Genomic DNA, 23,051 nt, shown 5'->3' on the forward strand with positions numbered 1-23,051 from the left:
TTTGATGTTTTATCATGTTTTTAATATTCTGTTGGGAGTTGCCAAGAGTGACTGAGAAAACCCAGCCAGATGGGCAGGGTAGAAATAATAAATTATCTTTATTATTAGGCCGTATCTGTGCTACACATTTAAAGTTCTGGGATAGCATTTTGAATAATGGGAATGGGGCTCCCTCAGGGTGAATCCCCCACCTTCCAGCTCTCATTCCCCAGCCCCCAACCCAGGGTGCGGGGGCATCCTTCAAAGCCACCATAGCCTCATACTCCTTCCAGTATTGGAGGCAGCCTAGCTTACCTCAGAGGGTTATTGCGAGGATAATTTGGACAGGGATAGCACACCATGTATACCACCTAGAGTTCCTTGCAGGAAAGGTGGGGTGTTCAAGTGAAAGTAAAGCACCAAGGAAGACCCCCTGAGAGTGTGTTTTTGAAAGCACCTAGATGTGGTGAGTTAGCCAGGCGGAGAGAGAAGGTGTAGCCCACACCCTAAAATGAAAAAGCAAGAACTTTCAAACCACAGGAACCAATAATACACAATGACTAAAGGAGGAAGATGTGGCCAGCCAACACCTTGGGCAGGGAGGTGAGTTTTCATGAGGTGGTGGAAACCGGATCACAATCAGGGCCCACTTTATTCCCTTTGAATCCCATAGGGATGCAAGGCTGGGGGTGCAAAACTGTAAGGGAAGCCCAGATCCAGCTGCCCTGGCCCTCCTGGTGAGGGGTAAATTAAGGGGCAGGGCAGGTGCTTGGAAGCTGGATGAGGATACCAAGTGTTGACATGGGACTGAGATGGAGAGAGAGAGAGAGAGCCCACAGTCCATTGGGTGAGGCCTTGGCCAAATCTGACTTCACAATGGGCTGCGGAATGTTTTGTTTCCCAGGAAACCAGGTGAGTTGTTTGAAAGGATCCTGAGATCAGTTAAAAGCTCATTCAACTGTCTCCTTCAGATCAGTTGGCACCAGAGATGTTTTGCTTTAGAGAACTGTCTTTTTTGGATCAGTTGACATCGGAAACATCTGTCTCCTTCCGACAACTATCTTTGGCTCAGCTGAAAGCCCAGAGAATGGTCTTCTGCCTCCCCTGCTGCCACAGAAGGTAAGGTAAGCGGGGGAGAGGGGAGACATTCTGAAGCCTTGTTCTCCCCCACCCCATGGGCAGTTTTTAAAGATGCTCCTTGGTTTTTTGACCTTCATAAATTCCATGTTCCCAGGGAGTGTTCCAGTTATTTTTCTGAGGTTTTTTTGTTTGTCTCCATCCAAATGGCAGGAGAATTACCACCTCCCTGCCCCGCCCCCCCCAATCAGTAGAATGCTGTCCTGGCTGGCAAAGGGCCATTGCTCAGTAGTGGAGCCTGTGTTTTTGCATGAAAAATCCCTGATGGCATTTCCAGGCAGCGCTGGGAAGGCCCCCTAGTTAGCTGCTTCTGCCAGTCAGTGTAAACCATAGGGAGCTAGATGTGCTAATGTGGTTTGAGTCAGTAGAAGACAGCATCCTGTGTTCTCATTTAAATCAGCCCTTTGGGACTGTGAGGACTAGAATCTTATATTGTATTTAGGCAGGGGAGAAACTAGGCTTTATTTTCCCCAGGTCAAAGACCCAGTTTGGCACCCCGCCCCCATGCACATAGGACTGGGAAGGAAAGACTTCCAGTCAGTGTGGAGGTAGACCAATGATCTTACTGGACAAAGCAGCTCCTTAAGGCCCCACCAAGGGTGACTCTTTGGGCATCCCTCCCAGTCCAGGAAGAGAGCGGGATCCATCTCTCCTTGAAAGGCAGAACCAAACTCTTCTTTAAAAACAAAACCTACTTTAGCTGTGTTGTTTCCAAACTCTGGTGGGATTTGGCGTCTATCTGATGTTCCTCCCCTTTCTGCCTTCTTTGTGCACAGCTGCTTATGATGGAGGCCTCTCACCTGCCGTTCCTGCACATCCCAACTGTCCTTCCTCAACCTTGGAGATTTTCTAAAGATCCCAAATAAGGCTGCTTCTCTTGCTCAACTGGAGACCCTCCAGACTGTTGTGCAGGCCATCGCCTCATCGTGGGTCCCTCTCCCCAGCTGATAGGCCTCGCTCAGGTCAGACAATTGGAGGACAGCAGCAGATGAGCCCTGCAGCAACTGGATCATGCCCAAGGAACCCTGCTAGAGTGGCAGCCTGTTCTCAAAAGGGCCTACAAGCAGCATGGCAAGAAGCCAGTGATAAAAAGGGAGGCCATAAAACCACGTTTCCTCGTTCAAAGGTGGGAAACTGCACAGGCCAGTCCTGGGTGGGTAGACTCTTCCTCCGTCTTGTCTCTCTTCAGATCCACAAGTGCTCTATCACTTCGTCGGCACTTCAGAAGTGGCACCCCAGGTATATAAACTGGTGGCGTCCAGCCCTTCTGAAAGGAGGCAGGGGCTTAAGCCACAAATGGATCAGATTTGAAGCCAGACTGTTCTGTTTGTGGCTGTTACACATTCATCCTCCACTTCCCTGCTTTTTCAGTCATGGATGTTTCTTGCTAATCGGCTGCTTGCTGTCCAGCTGTGGGCGAAGCTTGACAAGATGCCTCCAGTCTAAGTTTGGGAAGGTTTTGAAGCTCCCACCACAGTCCTCCACCAAGAGAAGAGGACAGCAGCCACTCCATAAGAAGGGAGCAGCCCCCCCTCAAGAGACGAGAGCATCTCTATACTCCCAGAGTATCTGTTTCTTTAAAATATATGAGCATTTCCCCCCCTTTTATTAATATTTTCATTTATTTTCCAAATTACAGTAACAACAATAAAACAAAAAATTGTCCAACAACAAACAACGAAAACTTGTCCTGGTATTTGTACAGACTTGTATCACTGGAATAAAGTTTCTTTTTTTTTATAATATTTTTATTAAGCAATTTTTATATTAATACACACAAAACATACATAAACAAACAACAAACAATAACAGAGCAAAAAACAGGTACCATTTCATATCCTAATTTCTTAAACCTTTCTTCCTCGACTTCCTCTTGCCTCCCGTTTCTGTATTCCAAATTCTTATAATTATTCAGCGAATCTTCCCTTATTTTACTATAAATTTATGTTAATCATCCTTATTCTCTTTGTCTTAACCATTACTAATAGTAACCATTTATTTTAATCCAACATCATTCTAACTGTCATTAATTTTGTAATATTTCTTTAAATAGTCCTTGAACTTTTTCCATTCTTCTTCCGCCGCTTCTCTTCCCTGGTTTCGGATTCTGCTCGTCATTTCTGCCAAGCCCATGTAGTCCATCACCTTCATCTGCCATTCTTCCAGTGTGGGTAGATCCTGTGTCTTCCAGTACTTTGCAATGAGTATTCTGGCTGCTGTTGTAGCATACATAAAAAAAGTTGTATCTGTCTTTAACACCCCCTGGCCAACAATACCCAAGAGAAAGGCCTCTGGTTTCTTGGGGAAAGTATATTTAAATACCTTTTTCAGTTCATTATAAATCATTTCCCAGAATGCCTTAATCTTCGGGCACGTCCACCAGAGGTGAAAGAATGTACCTTCCTTTTCTTTACATTTCCAACATTTATTATCAGGCAAGTGGTAGATCTTTGCAAGCTTGACTGGGGTTATGTACCACCTATAAATCATTTTCATTATATTTTCTCTTAAGGCATTACACGCCGTAAACTTCAACCCGGTGGTCCACAACTTTTCCCAATCAGCAAACATGATGTTATGACCAATGTCCTGAGCCCATTTAATCATACTTGATTTTACCATTTCATCTTGTGTATTCCATTTCAGCAGCAGATCATACATTTTTGACAAATTCTTAGTACTGGATTCTAACAGTTCAGTCTCTAATTTTGATTTTTCCACCTGGAAGCCTGTTTTACTGTCCAATTTAAACACTTCATTTATTTGATGATAATGTAACCAATCTCTCACCTTCCCTTTTAGTTTTTCAAAACTCTGCAATCTCAATTTGTCCCCTTCCTTTTCCAAAATTTCCCAATATCTTGGCCATTTCGACTCCATATTTAGCTTTTTAACTGCCTTAGCTTCCATTGGTGATAGCCACCTTGGAGTCTTATTTTCCAGCAAGTCCTTATATCTAACCCAGACATTAAACAGTGCTTTCCTGACAATATGATTTTTGAAACTTTTGTGCGCTTTAACCTTGTCATACCACAAATATGCATGCCACCCAAAAACATTGTTAAATCCTTCCAAATCCAAAATGTCTGTGTTTTCAAGAAGCAGCCATTCTTTTAGCCAGCAGAAAGCTGCCGCTTCATAGTACAATTTAAAGTCTGGCAGGGCAAACCCCCCTCTTTCCTTTGAATCCGTTAATATCTTAAATTTTATTCTGGGCTTCTTGCCCTGCCAGACAAATTTAGATATATCTTTCTGCCACTTCTTGAAACAGTCCATTTTATCCATTATTTGTAATGCTTGAAACAGAAACAACATTCTTGGCAATACATTCATTTTTATAACTGCAATTCGACCTAACAAGGAAAGCTTCAGGTTTGACCAAATCTCCAGATCTTTTTTCACTTCTGTCCAAGTTTTTTCATAATTGTCTTTAAATAAATTCACATTCTTAGCTGTCATATTCACACCCAGATATTTCACTTTTTTAACCACAGTCAACCCCGTCTCATTCTGAAACCTTTCTTTTTCAATCTGTGTTAAATTTTTCTCCAATACCTTAGTCTTTGACTTATTCAGTTTAAATCCTGCCAATTGGCCAAACTCTTGAATTATCTCCAAAACTCTTTTCGTACTAGCTTCTGGCTCCTGTAAAGTAAGTACTAGATCATCTGCAAATGCTCTCAGTTTATATTGTTTAACTCCGACCTGAACCCCTTTCACCAACTGGTCCTTCCTAATCATATTAAGCAAAACCTCCAGGACCGAGATAAAAAGTAATGGGGAGATAGGGCACCCCTGACGTGTCCCTTTTTCAATCTTAAACTCTTCTGTTACCACATTATTTACAATTAATTTTGCTTTCTGTTCAGAATATATTGCACCTATACCATTTTCAAACCCTTGGCCTACCCCCATCCCCCGGAGGTTCTTCAACATGAAGCTCCAAGAAATATTGTCAAAGGCTTTCTCGGCGTCCACAAATATCAAAACAGCCTTAGTGTTTATATTCACTTCCAACTTCTCCAAAATGTCAATTATATTCCTTACATTGTCCGACAAATGCCTTTTCGGGAGAAAGCCCGCCTGGTCCCCATGAATCTCCTCCATCAAAACTCTTTTCAGTCTCTTTGCTAAAACATCAGCAAAGATTTTGTAATCCACATTTAGTAAGGAGATGGGTCGGTAGTTCTTAAGTTGGGTCTTTTCAGTCTCTGTCTTTGGTATAAGTGTAATGTAGGCCTCTCTCCACGTATCGGGTGCCCTTCTCCCCTCCATGATCTCGTTGCAGACTTCCTTCAAAGGTTGTATAAGCCCTTCCTTCAAAACTTTGTAATATTTGGAAGTCAATCCATCCGGTCCAGGTGATTTGCCCAACGTCATATTTTGAATGGCATCTTCTATTTCCTGTGCTGATATCTCCTGGTTCAAAATTGTCTTACTTTCCTGAGAAATCTTTTTCAGCCCATTTTTCTCGAGGAATTGTTGTATATCTTTATCTTTCTGCGGCCCTTGTGTATACAATTGTCTAAAGTAGCTCTGAAAACAGCTCCTAATTTCCACTGGGTTGCATATGTTCTTTCCCTCCACTTCTAAATTTGTTACCGTGTTGAGTTTTTGTCTCTTCTTTATTTGCCAAGCCAGTAACTTGCCACATTTATCTGCAGATTCAAAGGTCTTTTGTCTCATTTGTTTAATTTTCCATTCTATTTCTTGATTCATCAGTTCCATATATTGTGTTTGGTACAGCTTAATTTCTCTTAAAACCACTTGCGATTTTGGCTTCAATCTTAGTTTCCTTTCCCCTTCCTTTATCTTTTCCAAAATTTTCTCTTTCCTCTCATTTTGCTTTCTTTTCTTTAATGTATTTTGTTGTATCAAAAACCCTCTCATCACGGCTTTACTTGCGTCCCATATTATTCTTTTTTCTACTTTAGATCTTAGATTAATTTCAAAATAATCCTTCAAAGTTTTTTGGGCCTTTTTACAGATCTCCTCGTCTCTAAATAAGGTGTCATTCATTCTCCATCTGAAGGAACCAGTTGTTGTTTGCTTCATCACCATCTTTACTGCGTTATGGTCGGAGAGAGTTTTTGGGCAGATTTCCACTTTCTTTATGTTCGACGCCATGTTGCTAGTCACCCAAATTTGGTCAATCCGAGTCCATGTCATTTTGGCTTCAGAAAAGAAGGTTCCCTCTCTCTCTAATGGGTGTTTTGTTCTCCAGATGTCTATCAAATCCATATTGTCAGTCATTTCAAAAAAGGTTTTTGGTAGTCTTCCATCTTTTGTAACCACTGGAATAAAGTTTCATTGAATTATTCCAAAAGGTCTCATTCAGTGGTTTCCTTCTGTGATCAACCATTGTTTCTAAACCTTGGGCCTTCATCATCCCTGACCACTTGGCCTACTAGCTAGGGATGAAGGGAATTGTAGTCCAAAAACAGCTGGAGGCCCAAGGTTGAGAGACACTGATCTAAACAATTCATATACTTAATAAACATTTGCCAGGTATCATAACATGAAAATTTATTGTGTTTGCCTCTAGTTGCTCGGACCTAACAAGTCAGTTTCTCAGCCAGTACTACTGACTACACTCTAGCATACCAAGGTTCAGTGTTCAGATCCTCCCCTTTCTTCCAGGATCTGGGTAATCTGCATCCATGCAGGAGTGAACAGAAATGTTAGAAGCTCATTATTTGGCTAACTTTGAGTGATCAAGACTCTTAATTCCTAGCAGCACCAGTGCAGGAGACAATTTAACCCTCATGTTACATACCAAGTTAATTTTTAAAAAATACATTGCTCCAGAAAGTTTTAATGTTATTGAGGTGCCACCACATATGAATATAAGTACCTTTAACAGCACATTTCCTCCAGCAATTGGGGCTAAATTCTTTAGCTATCCAGGATAGCCTTATTGGTACATAATGCCACTTACGCAATAACTTTAACGAAGACTCCCAGATTATGACAGAAATTGATTTCAATGTCAGACTACAAGGCAGGCTATTTTCCATTAGGTATGTGAATTTCTAAGGGACGCGGGTGGCGCTCTGGGTTAAACCACAGAGCCTAGGACTTGCCGATCAGAAGGTCGGCGGCTCGAATCCCCGCGACAGGGTGAGCTCCCGTTGCTCGGTCCCAGCTCCTGCCAACCTAGCAGTTCGAAAGCACGTCAAAGTGCAAGTGGATAAATAGGTACCACTGTGGTGGGAAGGTAAACGGCGTTTCCGTGCGCTGCTCTGGTTCGCCAGAAGCGGCTTAGTCATGCTGGCCATATGACCTGGAAACTGTACGCTGGCTGGTTTTAAAAGCAATCCTAACAGCTGGTTAGGGTGATACCACAACCATCTGAGATTTTGTAGACTGACAAGGAAAAGTTCTCTCCATGGTGGAATACCATTTACATTAGAATATTTTAAAGTAGTGTCTGTTCCCAACTGCTCCAATCCTGCCATATCCCCCGCCTCCTGAAAAGACAGGGTGCGAGGGGTGAGAAGAGAGATCAGCGGGACTAGCTTAAAAAACTTTTGATTTCCATATGGTCACTGTAGCATATAGGAAGGGGTTTGTGCCTTAGCAAGCAAAGTAAGTGAGAAAAGACCTGCTCTGCAGATTGGTTCTGAAAGTTCTGTTTTCACACATGGTTTCCCCTTCAGCTAGTGGATTAGTGCCATCAAGTTTTTCAATTGAAAAGCATTATACTGCTGCATCACACTGCTGACTCATGTTAAGCTTGAGTCCACAGTGTGAAAAACACACACCAAGAAATAAATATTAGAAAGGGGCAGGATTAGACACGTACACACAAAACATTTTTTTAAAAAATCAGGACTCCTTGTGCTCTGCTCTGCTCCCCCTTTCTTCTTGCCCTCTGCGTGCGCCTCAGAGCTGGTGCATCACACGGGGCTGGCAGGGCCTTGCAGAGCCAGGCAGAGGCCCGGGCCAGGAAGATAATGTGAGCCCCCCCTTTTTTTACCCTGGGGGTAACTGAAGTCTTATAAATAACTATAAATATAATTTTCATGAAAGTTATGCTGACAAATAATTTTATTTCAAGGCTTGAACCGTATCTGCATATAAAGACAAAATGGAAAATATAGATATACAGTGGTACCGGAGCCCTGTTCGCATCTAGAAGCAAACGTAACCCGTGTCCGTGCGTCTGCGCGTGCGCGGGTCACGTTTTGACGCTTCTGCGCATGCGTGTGATGTCATTTTGAGCGTCTGCGCAAGTGGTGAAACCCTGAAGTAATGCGCTCCGTTACTTCCGGGTTGCCGCGGAGCGCAACTTGAATGTGCTCATCCCGAAGCACATTCAACCCGAGGTATGTGTTAAGTTGTGGGTGAACATATCAGACAACACAGTGATTCTTCAAACAGCTCTTGTTTATTCACAGGCCAGAACAGAACTGAACTGAAGGGTTCAGTCAGCCTGCTTACATAAAGCTCCAGTACAACGTAACTGTAACAATTTTCTAAAACTATCCAATCACTGAACGTCACTTTCGATCCCTTATTTGCATAGCTATCTACAGTAACCCCCTGCTGGCCCAGGGTGAGAACTTCAGTACATAACAGTATGACTGTACAATAGTGCTTTTAAAAAATACATAGGGAATGTATGCTGACCGAGGCCCCCTTTGGAATCGGAGGCCCGGGCCAAGTGGCCCATATGGCGCCCCCTCTGTCTGGGTCTGGGTCTGGACCTCACCAGGGGCAGCCTCCCCTCCTCCTCCCCCACTTTTCGGCAGCCGCTATGAGTTGCCCAAGGGAGGAGGTTGGCAACTGCAGCCACTGTGGAGACAACCGCCAGCTCATCCTCTTCCCCGGGCACGATGGCGATGGCAGGGGAAATTGGGACATTCTGGGGCTAGGTCAGAAGCCAGGATGGCTTTCATAATTCCAGGACTGTCCTGGAAAATCGTGACACTTGGAGGGTATGATAGTACATGGAACTGAACCTCCTGATGGGATGATAGAGGCCTGCAGAGAGATCAGTTGAATATATAAGGGGTGAGATGTTTTTCCAGGGATCCTGATCCCAAGCTGCACATATCTTTTCACACCTTGAACTTAGCTTGGTAGTTGACTGGCAGCCAGTGCAATTCTTCAGCATAACACGGTGGTGACAGTGCTTTGGTGAGCAGCCGAGCTGCTGCAATCCACACTCGGCACATTTTCCGGGCCAAGTCTACAGGCGAAAGGAAATGCTGGTCTAGAACTTTCTGCAGCCAGCCCGGCCCTCAGCGCTGCTGCTGAAGGGCGAAAAAGGAGCAGCTGAAGCTTTGCCCCGGGAGCCACACTGAAAATAATGAGCTTTTACTTTTATGTCAGCGCCACAGTGCTGTCAGAGGAAACAGTAGCGCAGCTATTTTGAGAAACCACAACAATTTAGGTAAATCGTGCAGTGCATTCAGTTGTGTGTGTGTGTGTGTTGGGGGAAGAGGACTCTACACATATTTTTTGATTCTGAATTGAACACCTTTTCATATCAGTCTGGTGTGGAAAACAGCTTGAAGTGCTGAGTTAAGTCTGATTCCAATTACAGGCCTTTGTCCTCAAATGTAAGTCTGGCTTTCTCAGGTTGGTTGTGCTGCATGGGGGTGGGGGGGCAGTATGATTATGAGTCTGCTGTCTGCATTCGATTGCTGTGGTGAAAACTGATAGACCTGCTCTTTCTAGCTGCTGTCAGTGGCCTCTGAGAAACAGGTCAGGTATCCTGTCTGATGTGGCACTCTCCATCACTTGCTGCTTGGCAGGGCTTAATCTGGACGAGGGCTCCTCCGACCTACTGCAGGTGGTCTGTTCAGTAGCAGCATGCATCTGAACATCTGCAGAGAGCCTTTGCCTTCCCAAAGAGTTATGGCCTTTGTATTAGAAAGAATGTTTCCAGACCAGAGGATGTGGTTTTCAGGCAGGCTTGAGCGCCAGGCTTTGAGATACGTAATTCTTTTTTTTCAAATTTTATTTACACTTTTCAAGTTTATACATTTCACTAGTTTTATACATTTCACTCGTTTTTCTTTCTTCTTCTTTTTGGGCAAATCATTGGTTTCTTTTAAGTTACATTCATAGAATCACATTATAACATCTCAGTTCTCCTATGGCTAAACATGTATTTATAAAAAATAATAAAACAAAAATAAAAATTGATTCATTTGTATTCCTTTTATACTTGACTTCCCTCCCCTTCTTACTTGGGTCCTCAGTTTTATTTATTTGAATGCCTCTCTTAACACATCTATGAGTTTGCTTTCCTGTTTTTCCACTGCTGGTTTTGAGTGTTAACTCGGGACAGATTTTCAGGGCACTATGTTATTTCCGAGGGACGCGGGTGGCGCTGTGGGTAAAACCTCAGCGCCTAGGACTTGCCAATCGTCAGGTCGGCGGTTCGAATCCCCGCGGTGGGATGCGCTCCCGTTGCTCGGTCCCAGCGCCTGCCAACCTAGCAGTTCGAAAGCACCCCCGGGTGCAAGTAGATAAATAGGGACCGCTTACTAGCGGGAAGGTAAACGGCGTTTCTGTGTGCTGCGCTGGCTCGCCAGATGCAGCTTGTCACGCTGGCCATGTGACCCGGAAGTGTCTGCAGACAGCGCTGGCCACCGGCCTCTTAAGTGAGATGGCCGCACAACCCTAGAGTCGGACACGACTGGCCCATACGGGCAGGGGTACCTTTACCTTATATGTTATTTCCATGTGGATTGCAACAGTCACATTAGTTCACCTATGTTTTAAACTATGGTTTAAGGGGTGAAAGTGCTTGGCTCCTCCCCTACTGCTGTGCTGCAGGAAGGTAAACCATGGTTTGGCTTGGTGTTATGTCTAAACATGGACTTATGGTTTGTTTCCCCCCAAACAAACCATGAGTGGTTAGCCAAGAATAAACTTTGGTTACAGCTCACTGTGGATTATTATTATTATTATTTATTGCATATTTATTATTGCATATTTGCAGGGACTCAAGGCAGCTGACAGATAAAAATAAGAGCTAAAAACATAGGAAATAAGCAATTGTTTTCTTAAAATTAAGCTTTGACAGAATTTATCTATATTATAAAAAATATATTAAAACCATACAAATAATAACAGTAAAACCAGGCCTTTAATTAGTCTGTCAGTCAATTTTATTGCACATAGCCAAAGGCTGCCGCAATGTTCACAGAATCATTCGACAATTAAAGGAAAATATACTGGATTGATACAAAAGACTTTATATTATCAAAACATTACGTACTCTAAACAGAGCTATAAAAGTACCCCAATATACAGATCAAGACATTAAACAATAAAATTCATAAGCTAAAATCATCACATGGCCACTAATATATCAAAAAGCAATGTCAATTAATACAGTGTGCAATTTATACTCGGAGTTTGGTGACAAAGATAGAGCATAGCCTGATGTAGATAGGTAGGGTCAAATAAATTCATCTCCTTTACAGTTGATGGCTACCTTGGCTATATAATTTGCTCTAATTTTCCTAGCAGCAGTTGCAAAGAGTGCTACACCCCAGGTCACATACATCTGTGTCTGTGAGGAGATATAAAACCATGTCAGACAGGTTCAGGCCTTTAATTAAAAGCAGTCTGTTCCCAAGAGTCCTTGTCGGCAGAGGGACAACAAGGAGAGAAACAGTCAAAACAGGGAGGGAGTTCCAAAGTTGCCTGGGAGCAGCCACCAAGAAGACCCTTTCTCAAAATCTCAGAACCAGGACAGGTTCACATGGGGGAGTATGGTATTTCAGAGACTTTAGACCTAAGCCATGCAGGGCTTCGTAGGTCATAACCGGCACTTTGAATTGTGCCTGGACACAGACTGGTAGCCGATGGAGCTCTTGCAACAAGGGAGCTGCCTGCTTCCTGTAACCATTGCCAGGCAGCAATCTGGCTGCAGCTCTTTGAGCCGGTTGAAGTTTCCGAACACTTTACAAAGGCATGTTGCAGTAATCCAAACGGGGTGTAACTTAGGCGTGTGCCATTGTGGTAGGGCTGGTCCTGCAGTACTCAGGTGTAGACCTGGAGAGTGTGGGTGGGAAAGGATGAGGAGGAAGCCTGAAGGCCGGGTGCTGCTGTTGTGTTGTCTGAGCAGCTGGAAGGCCAGGATCCTCGTGTCGAAGCCAGACTTGGCAAATCCAGAGGCTTCATACTGCTCACCAATCGGAGACGCTGGTGTTGTCCATACTGGTGCAAGGGAAAAATAGATATAAACAGAGAATTCCTGGGTGCCAAGATCCAAGTTTGGGGCAAGTACTCTTTGGTAGGAGAAACACCAGTGGAGATTTAAAGTCGCAAAATATGCAGCAAACAGTGGAAATATAGGCTGTTAGACCTTTAAAATATGCCCTTCAAAGTGAGTTCCAGAGATTCCCTCTTCTTCTGGAATAGGAAAAAGACCACAAGTTTGGTAAGTTAAAATTTTTATAAACTCTCTAAAGCTCAGATTCACGTGCTTCAGAAAGTTCACAGACCATAAAACCTGGCTTAGTATAAAAGGAGAGTAAGTTAATTTAGAATATGCAGAAAATGATAAAATAAATGCAAGGAACCACAGAAAGAGGAGGAAGGGAGGTTTGAAATGTTAGAACTATTGTTAAACTATTGAAATGTATATAAATGAAATCTATAAATAATTATGTTAAAAATTTAAGCCGGCTTAGTTGCAAAGTGGTGAAAGTTCCTGAATTATTGGTATAGGAACTCAAGAGAGGCTTGTGAGAGCCATGTGGTCTGAGCTGCAGCAACCAACTCAAACCTCTTTACACAATGAGCTTCTCATGTTGACTGAATACAACAGTAGGTAGGGGGAAGTGACCCAGCTAAGCCTGGCAGGACAGGACAGAGCTTACTCTATGGTTTTAACCCCTTCATAAATGAATTAAGCATGGTGGTTATATGAGGCTGGTTGTCCCATCGTCCACCCATATTCCCTTCTGCACTTGATGAAAGCTGTGATGCCAGAGCTTTCACAGTTCCAAGAAGTTTGCTGCAGCCTATGAACATCTGCTCTGAACTTTGCTTTCATTTAGGTGTTAGGCAAAAAAATTTTTCTTTTCACCTAGACCTTATAAAATTATTTCAGAAATCATGAATTTTTGACATCTCTCATTGCTAATTGTGCTTTGATCTGCTGTATGTTTTGTTTATATTGTTTATCATTATTGAACTTGTTTTTAATGTTTATGAACCAATTGGAAATTATTGACAAAAGGTTGCTTATAAATATCAGTCAGTCAACCATAGGTCACACCAAAACATAGAAACTTTTCGAATAAATAAAAGACACACGTAGAATGGGCCAATGGCACAAGGTGAGAGGGTTTAGCTCACATCCCCATGTGTCATGACCCTGATCTAATTTGGGCTCCTCCACTTTGATCTTTTGAAAACAAAACTCAGAAGATCCAATCACAACTCTTGCTGTCACATTTAATTTGGCCCTTGCTCCAGGGTCTTACCTGTTCAATTGTCTAAGAATCCTCTTTGCGCTGTTACGCTGGAGGCAGGCATCATTTGTCCTAGGAAACTTTTACTGGCACTGCTTCAAAATGGACTTGCAGCATCTGAATGGTTGACTGGGGGCTCATCCACACTTCCCCATGTCCTGCTGCTTTTCTCCAAGGAAAACTGCTCTTTAGTGCTCAATCAGAGCAAACAGCAATTCAGGTTTTCCCCAGATTGCCATTTGTTCTGACCTATCACTAAAGAGCTGGTTTTCCCTTGGAAAGAAGTGGAAAATTGCCGAGACCTGAGCTTTCTAGGCCCAAGACAAACAGAAGGATGGACGAGCCCTTTGATGCACAAGCAAGATGCAAAACTGAATGAGCTGGATTCAGCTGAATAGCCAGCACACCAGGTCCCACTAGTGTAATAAGGGCTTTCCTCCCTTCCCTTCCTTTCAACATCCTCACACCAGCTCTGCAGGATCTGAAGAACCCCCGAAACAGCACAGGGAAGGGAGAGATGGTTTGACAACTGGCTCAAAGAATGACCACCTTAGCATGGTGTTGAATTCCACTCAATGTGTCACATACAAGTCTGGAGAAGAGCAATCCTGGGATCCTTGGATGAAGGACGGATATGAATTTAATAAATAATAGTAATAATAATAACATCAAGGCTTGGCCCCCTTCAGCAAGTTGCCCGCTCTGAACTGGGTTGCTATGTGGCTTCTCACAGGAAGAAATGCAGATGTGAAATGTGTATAACTTGCTCTCTGGTGGTAGAATGGATCGACCGGGTGAGAGCTTTGGCTGAGCCTGGTCCAAGCAGCCCAAGTCCATTTTGCAAATGTGCACCTTCTGAGCTAGACAGACAGAGAATGGCTTCAGCCACCCACACTGTAAGAGGCAGCCTTGATGCTGCTCAGGCAGAGGGAGGTGAGATTGTTATCTTGATGCAGATCACATGGGGACTTGCAGAGCACAGGATGAGGAGGGGAGGAAATCAGCCAGACAGTGAAGTGGTGAAGGCAGGATGGGGTGAGAAGCTAGCAGGAAGCCAAGGTAACTGGGCAGGTGGCTCTGTGCTGTGGTGGAAGGGGAACTGGTTATTGGGTGGGGGTTGCAGAATGAGGGGTGAGGAAGAGAAGTAACAGAATTGGGACAGGGAGATGTACTCTGCACCCCTTTGTTGCAGCAGATCTTGCCGTTGATTGGGCAGATACATATGAAAATAAAACATTTTTTTTAAAATGCATTATTCAGGAGAGGCACTCTTCCACTGTAGCACAACAAAGGCAGGGCAAAAAACCAGAAAATTTGTGGTGCAAAAGACTTGCATAACTACTGATTAAATTTCAGCAGGAAGCTATGGGGCATGCACTGATTGGAAAGGAAGCAGTATGTTGCCCCCGAAACTTTTGCAGGTGGAAACAGTATTGAAAAGGGGATTGTGTACAACTGCCCTGATACCATCAGGAGCACAAAGAAACACTGATGCACAACAAAAAGTATATCCAGAGAGCCCAGGAAAGCACAACTGAGACTGAACGAAATCCTGCACAAATATGCCCTAAAAGATTTTGCTCTGCAGGTGTTTCTCAGCCAGGATTTCCCTTCGGTGGTTTTTTGATGAACTTGTGCCAGACGAACCTGCTGCCCCAGTTCCTGTGGGTCCCATATTCTCACCCTCTGGACACCTCTGCAGTATTAAACCCGGGCTGTGGAGCTAGCTGCCTAGAACAAAGCAGTGCCCATAGCAGGGAGGAGGGTAGGAAATGAAAGGTTGGTCCTCTCTATGGGATGCACAGCAATCCCAGCCCAGAGCAATCTCTGCTCCAAGGCTGGCACCATGCAAGGGGTTGGGCAGGATGGCTTCCCAGTGCACAAGGGATGTGGTAGGACAGGTTCTGTGGGTCAGGGCAGAGCCGGTTGCTCAAGAGGCAAGCCCCACAGTGCCCCACCCATGGCTCTTTGGAGCTAGGCCACAGTCTGTGAGGTTTGGCAAAGCACAGCGAACCTTCTCTCTACGGTTTCAGACAAGGCAGATGGGCTTCTGTTGATACTCCACTGTCCTCTCCCAGGTTCTGCAAGCCTCAAGGAGCTTAGCTTGCAAGTTACAATTAGCAACTCTGCGCGGTGCAATCTCTTTCATCACAGGAAGTGTCTGGGTATGAGAATGACAGTGTGGGATGCAGTTGGGCTTGCCATCTTATTTTCTGTTCCTGTTGTTAAAGGCGCAGGAGCCTTGCTAGAAAAATGTCCGTGACTGAAACACAGCCGGTGCAGGGCAGCATCTCTCAGGACCAGAAACCTCTCAGTTGCGCTCCATGAATGGACAGGGATGGAATTTGACTGCGGTAACCCTGCTGCAACATCCACCTGCCACTAAAAAGGACTGTTCCTTGGTGGGGAAAGACTACCTTCTGGGTTTCAGGAGGAGAAAAGTGCATCTTTCAATTGCCCTGAGAAGCATAGCTATCAACTTACAGATTTGAAAATAAGGGACCAGCAGCCTCGAAAATAAGGGATCAGCAGCCAAAATAAGGGATTTTCCGGGCACAGGTATGTTTAGCTTCTGAGCCCCTTCGAGCCAAAGGCAGAAAGCTCAGCCAGCAGCCAAACGAAGCCTCATCAATAAAGGACAGCAGCGGGACATGGTGCTGGGATAAGGGACTGTCCCGCCAAATAAGGGACGCTTGACAGCTATGCTGAGAAGGCAGGTATCGCTTGTGTTTCCTTGCTGCTCAGGAGAGGGAACCATGTGGCTTTGGTCAAACTGCCAAGACAGGAAGAGTATTAGGCCATTCAGTAAGAACCAGGTGGTGGGAAATCTGGGCTCACTTTTAGCTTGACTGTGATATCCCGAAACCTTGCATGGAATACAAGGGTCTTTTGTTTTTGATGCTTTTCTGGAACCTTCTGCATTTACGCTTTTGCTTTTCAGATGGAGGCTCCCCAGAAACACAGGTCCGGAACAGATACGCCATCCTTGTTGAGGTCCTACAGGTGGCAGACAGTTCTACAGAACGGGGAGAAGGAACCGGAGTTGAACCATGCGACATGGGGCAGCAGCAGCCGCAGGGACAAGTTACAGAAATGGAGGCGAGTACAAAGCCAGCCAGAGACCGAGCTTTCTGAATCTAGCCATGAGCATCCACAAGCACCAGTGGCCCCCCAAGACAGCAGAGCTGCTGCTAAGAGGTCCGTCTTCCAGAGGGCTTTCTCCACTCCAGCCAAAGTGCCCAAGGCCCAGGAGAGAAGCAGTAAGATGAGTTTAAGGAAGTACTTGCGCTCTGTGTCCCATCGAAGGAACCAGGAGGGGACCCTCCGATCGGAAAGGGAGACTAAGGAAGCGAGCAAAGGTAAGACAGCTCTCCCCAAGGGCAGTTTTGTGATGGACCCAGCTGGGTTTCTGTGTTGTTTTGAACTAGGAGAGAGCAAATCATACGTGCAGGACAGGCTGGGGGAAGCGGGTAGCTGCAGAAAGCTGGCTCAAGGCCTGACATTGCTCAAAAACACCTTCCACATCCTGTCTAGGGTTCTGTCGCTTATGACTGAGATATCTTTTGAAAGCACGAAGGCAGTGACTGGTGAAATCCCAGGTGACAATGCAAGGAGCCATGAGGAATGGATGCTTCAGTGCTCTGCATGACTCTTTACCTTGCACAAACCATAGTATATGCAAAATAAAAAAGTAAAAAATAAAAGTAAAGGACCCCTGGAAGCACGGAAACGCCATTTACCTTTCTGCCGCAGTGGTACCTATTTATCCTTTTTTTTCTTTCAAAGTTTCAAAAAACAATTTTTTACACACACACACACGTTTACATTAACCCATAATCCATATCAGTACATTTATGGGGTTCCCTGAACCCCCAGACTTCCCCCCACCCCTCCCTTAGCTTCCATAATTTATCTTCCTTTTTTACTGCATCTAATTCAATTTATCTAAATTATTACACTTCAACTTTATCCTTTGTTGTTTTAAATTATAAGTGCTAAATCAATCTTGCTAACATTTTTAAATGTTTACAGTGTTCTTTAATATATTCTATAAAGTCATGCCATTCTTTGTTGAATTTATTATCCTCTTGGTGCCTGATCTTCCCAGTCAGCCTTGCCATTTTGGCATAGTCCATCATCTTCATTATCCGTTCTTCTTTCGATGGGGTTCTTTCTTCTATCCATCCCTGGGCAGATAACATTCTTGCCGCTGTCGCCATATATATAAACAGTACTTTCTTATCCTTCAGTAATTCTTCTCCTTTTATACCTAATAAGAAAGCCTCTGGTTTTTTAAACAATAGTTATTTTAAACATTTTTTTCCAGTTCATTTATAAATCATTTCCCAGAAGAGAGGGGTGGTACCTATTTATCTACATGCACTGGTGTGCTTTCAAACTGCTAGGTTAGCAGGAGCTGGGACAGAGCAACGAGAGCTCATGGGGATTCGAACTGCTGACCTTCCAATCGGCAAGCCCAAGAGGCTCAGTGGTTTAGACCACAGCGCCACCCGCGTGCCTATTAAGAGCAAAATAAATGTTCTTAATGTCTGTATTTTATTCATGCACAGAATTTGGGTTGTTTTAGCCAACCTGACACAACCCATAACTGTTCTAATTGGTATTAAAACGCAAAAAGAACCAAAGTGAAGTCGGTATTCTAGATTAATCTGTCAAGGAAAATAAATGATGTGATACTATGTCTGGGCTGCCAGGGTCTTCCTCTGTTTCTCAAAGGGTGAGCCTCTCTACCTCTCCAGGAATTTCTCTCTTCTTGCCAAATTCTGGGAAGAATAATGGTTGGTTTTAAACCACGGTTTAGAAACTATTGTGCAATAAGTAAGCAGCTGTCTGTCTTTCATCAGGCTGCCGTGAAAAAAAAGAAGAAGAACTGGTGTGGTGATCGGCTGGGGAGATAGTTAAAAGTTTAGGAAAGTGCAAAGTTCCTAGTCTTCTTCAATTTACCCCTATACCACATTTCAGTTTAGGTGCAAAATTGAGTGGGATTTTCTTCCCTGTGGGGCAGAAGGGAGGAATGCTGGCTGAACTAAAGACGATGCAAAATAGATCTATTGCTGACGCAGTTAAGCTGAAACGATTGACTGCAAACCATTTCCGTCCTATTGACACCATTCTGAAGCCAGTGAGGCTCTTGATGCCTAAAGTCATTTGAGCACATCTGAATGTGTTCTTTGATTTGATTCCAACTCTCAACCTGCAAAGGAAAATCCCTTGACACTCCCTGCCCTTTCCTGCTCCATTGCTTCTGCCAACTGCTAATAATACGGTTTGGGTGAGCTTAGGTCTTCCTTAGGTGTCTGTTTCATGCCTTAGTTTGGTTTACTTGACTGCACCATTTTAAAAAGTCTGCATTGAAACATGCAAGCTTTTTCGTTCTGCTGGTGTTGAAATGACGGCCGTAGCAGCTACTTCCTTCACTTTGGTGAAAGGCCTTTCCTACACGAGTTGGCGTTCTGCTCCATAAATCTGCACTTGTTTGTTGTGCACAGCCCACACTCCTTACCTCAAAGCAGCGCTTTTGTGGAATGTGATTGCAAAACAGCTGTGTCTGTGTGTGGTGTATTTTATATCATTTATAATAAGTGACACATCCTCTCCCTTGCTGCCAGTGCTATCGCTCTGCCTTTTGTTCCCATTTATATTTTATTATTTAAGTTTGTTTGTTTTAAAAGCAAATAAACTATTTATTTGGTGGCGTGCTTTGGTGTGAACTCCTGCATGCGGGGGAATGCCTAGCCAGTTTTCTTTTCTTTTAAAAAAAGTTTTATTTATGCTTTTCAGGTTTATACATTTCACTAATTTTTCAATCATTTTAACATTTCAAAACTTGACTTCCCCCTCTTTCTGTGGTTCCTTAAATTTATTTTTAATATCTTCTGCATGTCCAGTTTAACTTAATTTGCTCATTTATTCATCTTCTTTAAATGTATACTCTTATAAAACTGCAGGTTATTACAATAATCCTGCCAATGTTCTTATCTGTTTACAATTTGTAAATATTCAATAAACCATTTCTATTCTTTTATTAAAAAGTTTGTTATCTTGATTTCTTAGTTTTCTGGTGAGTTTTGCCATTTTCTGCATATTCCATAAGTTTTTGTATCCATTCTTCCTTTGCTGGGACTTCTGCTTCTTTCTGTTTTGGGGTGAGTAACATTCTTGCCGCTGTGGTTGCATACATGAATAAGTTTCTATACAGTCAAGGTAGTTCTGGCCATATAATTCCCAAAAGAAAAATGTTAAGTTGTGGGTGAACATATCAGATGACACAGCGATTCTTCCAAAGCGGCTCTTTATTTGTAAGCTGGAACAGAACTAACTGAGGAGCTCAGTCAGCCTGCTTATATAGAGCTCCAGAACAATAGTAACTGTTGCAACTTTCTAAAACTATCCAATCACAGAACGTTTTCGATCCTTCATTTGCATACAAACTATCCAATCACTGAACGTTACTTTCGATCCTTCATTTGCATAACTATCTACAGTATCCCCCTGCTGGCCCAGGGTGAGAACATCAGTACATAACAAAAAACTTCTGTGGTGGTTTTTTTACAAACATTACTTTTTAAAAAATATATATATTTATTATTTTCTTCCTTAAACAGTATTTTCAACATTACAATACCAAACACAAAGACTTTCGGCTCTGCCCAGCATACGACTTTCCTCCTTCCCTTCAGTAGGTTTTCCACTTTCAGATCGCGCAGTTTAAATCTTTAACCTATTGTCCACATTGTAGGATTTATTTCAATCCTGCTTGTGTCTTCAGATTTTTGCAATTATTATTCAAATATGCAATAAATTTACTCCAGTCCCTTTGGAATTTCTAATCGTCCTGGTCTTGAATCCTGCAAGTCAGTCTGGCCATTTCTGCAAAGTCCATCATCTTCGCCTGCCACTCTGCAATGGTAGGTACCTCCGGTAACTTCCACTTTGGGGCCAATAAAGTTCTCGCTGCAACTGTGGTGTACATAAATAGTCTTTGGTCTATCTTTGCAATTTCCTCTCCCATCAAACCTAGCAAAAATGCTTCCGGTTTTTTTGGGGAAGGTATATCTAAACATATTTTTTAGTTCATTATAAATCAGTTCCTAAAATATTTTTACTCTTGTCACAAGTCCACCGCGTGTGATAAAAGTCACCATCTGATTCTTTACGTTTCCAGCATGTTTTATCTCTCATTCTATACATTTTAGTTAACTTTACTGTTGTCAAGTACCAGCTATCTTCATTACATTTTCTTTTAATGCCATACACTGTAAATTTCAAATTTTCATTCCACAATTTTATCCATGAATCAAATTCAATGTTGTGCCCAAAGTCTAGTGCCCATTTTATCACCACTTCTTTCACTTCCTCATCTTTGGTAAACCATACTAACAACAAATTGTACATCTTAGATAAAAGTTTACTTCTGCTTTCCAACAGATCGATTTTGAAATCTTGATTTTTTTTGTTTTCAAAACCAACCTTCTTCTTATCAACATTAAATGTGTCACTAACTTGATGATATTGCAACCACCCTGTAAATAAACCTTCAGTTTGATCATATGGTTTAAGTTTTAAGCCTTGCTTGGTTTCCATCAAAATCTCTTCATATGTGGCCCACCTTCCCTCCATATTTAATTTTTTGACCGTCAATACCTCAAACATTATTTTAAACAACCCGGCCAGTTTTCTCTATGCGTATGTGCATGTGTGTTTTAAAAAGAGGAGATACAGTAGCATGGTAGTGTTGGGCTTCATCTTTTTTTTTAAAGTCATCATAAACCTCTTAAAAATAAAAATAAAAATTCCAAGAGGTATGTGAGGGGTGGTGAGAGAGAGAGAGGAAGGAAGTGAACTTGTAACATCTCAAGAGCTAGCCAGTTAGTGCTCTGACTTCTGCTATGAACAGGAAGACCTAGGGTGCATCCACACAGCGGTTTAATGTACAGTGGTACCTCGGTTTTCAAACAGCTTAGTTCACGAACAACTTGGAACCTGAACGCTGCAAACCCGGAAGTAGATGTTCCAGTTTTTGAACTTCTTTTTAGAAGCTGAACATGCTCTGTTTTGAGTCCCCCTGTGTTTCCTGTTGCGCTGCTAAAATGAACCATGAAAAGAAAAGAAGGGAAGTCATTGATATCTTAAGGATGTAAAAATGAGTACTTTAAATTGTAAAACAGAAAAATTAATACAATGGTACCTCGGTTTACGAACTTAATCCGTTCTGGAAGTCCATTCTTAAACCAAAACCGTTAAACCAAAACCGTTCCTATACTGAGGCACACTTTCCCTAATGAAGCCTCCTGCCGCCGGTGCCCTTCCACCGTTCGGATTCCGTTATTGGACTGAGGTAAAGTTCTCAAACCAAGACACTATTTCCGGTTTTGCAGAGTTTTAAATCAAATCGTTCTTAAACCAGACTGTTCTTAAACCGAGGTAATGTGTGTATGTCTCTCTGTGTGTGTTGTTTCAGCTTTAGGGATCTGCCCTGTATCTTCCGCTGTGAAGACGGAATTAACGCAGCTTCTCTGAAAACATCTTCTCCTGCCTTTGCCTGCTTTTGCCTTCCTTGTCATCCAAAGGTCCAACCATCTCCCTAGCTTATTTCCTGCTGCTCCACATTATGTTGCATTTTTGTGTTGAGCTGGGTATACAAGTCTCTTTCCATTGGGTTTTGGTTTCCTTTCCCCCGCCCTTCCTAATTGCACCCAAACCCTCTATGCAAATTTTGTTTGGGATTGTTAAACTGGCAAATAATTGCTAGCTGCCGCTCAACGAAGAGGGCGGGGTGGGCAGGGCTGCTGTTGTGGGTGGGGATGTCTTTCAAAGATTATCCTGTGGTGATTGGCATGTCAGAAGGAAGGTGGAACGGTATGGCACAAGCTTTGCTGTTTTGCAGGCACTAACTGCCCAATGATGCAGCTCTTGGTAGTAGTGGAAACTGCAGCTTGATGCTTTTCTGCTGCGATTGACTATGCCAACCCATCCAGCTTTCCGATCTCTATCTTCATGTAGCCGCACAAGTGCGGGCAGGATCCACCTCAGGGACAGGAGGAGCCGGCAGCCACCCCCTCGTTTCCCTCTGACCTCTCCCTGTGCTTGAGTGGGATAGAAAAATCTCAGCCACCAGGAGGACAGCTGCGACTCATAGGGAGGGCGTGAGATGCTTGACTTTCCGGTGCCCACAGCCTGGCAGCGTAATACTTGAAAAGACCCTAAATGGTGTGCCCATCAACCCCAAAACACCAGTACAGTGGTACCTCAGGTTACAGACTCCGCTAACCCAGAAATAGTACCTTGAGTTAAGAACTTTGCTTCAGGATGAGAACAGAAATTGCGTGGTGGCGGTATGGTGGCAGTGGGAGGCCCCATTAGCTAAAGTGGTACCTCAGGTTAAGAACAGTTTCAGGTTAAGAACGGGCCTCCAGAACGAATTAAGTTCTTAAACAGAGGTACCACTGTATTGCCATTTTTTTTTCG

General features: G+C 43.3%; 1 protein-coding gene across 2 annotated transcripts in view; it reads left to right on the plus strand.

The window, feature by feature from the left end:
- Positions 1–436: 436 nt before the first annotated feature.
- Positions 437–23,051, plus strand: part of RASAL3 (RAS protein activator like 3) — a 51,105-nt gene continuing 28,490 nt past the window's right edge. Inside the window, exons 1-3 of one of the 2 annotated variants that reach the window (XM_053371353.1) lie at positions 437–891; positions 982–1,098; positions 16,504–16,921. In XM_053371353.1, coding sequence (XP_053227328.1) covers positions 760–891; positions 982–1,098; positions 16,504–16,921 — 667 coding nt within the window. In that variant the 5' untranslated portion in view covers positions 437–759. Of the gene's footprint in view, positions 892–981; positions 1,099–12,852; positions 16,122–16,503; positions 16,922–23,051 lie in introns of those variants that run through there. The other variant, XM_053371354.1, reaches the window with a different exon arrangement.

Source organism: Podarcis raffonei, chromosome 17 (genome assembly GCF_027172205.1).
Source record: "Podarcis raffonei isolate rPodRaf1 chromosome 17, rPodRaf1.pri, whole genome shotgun sequence".
NCBI lineage: Eukaryota > Metazoa > Chordata > Lepidosauria > Squamata > Lacertidae > Podarcis > Podarcis raffonei.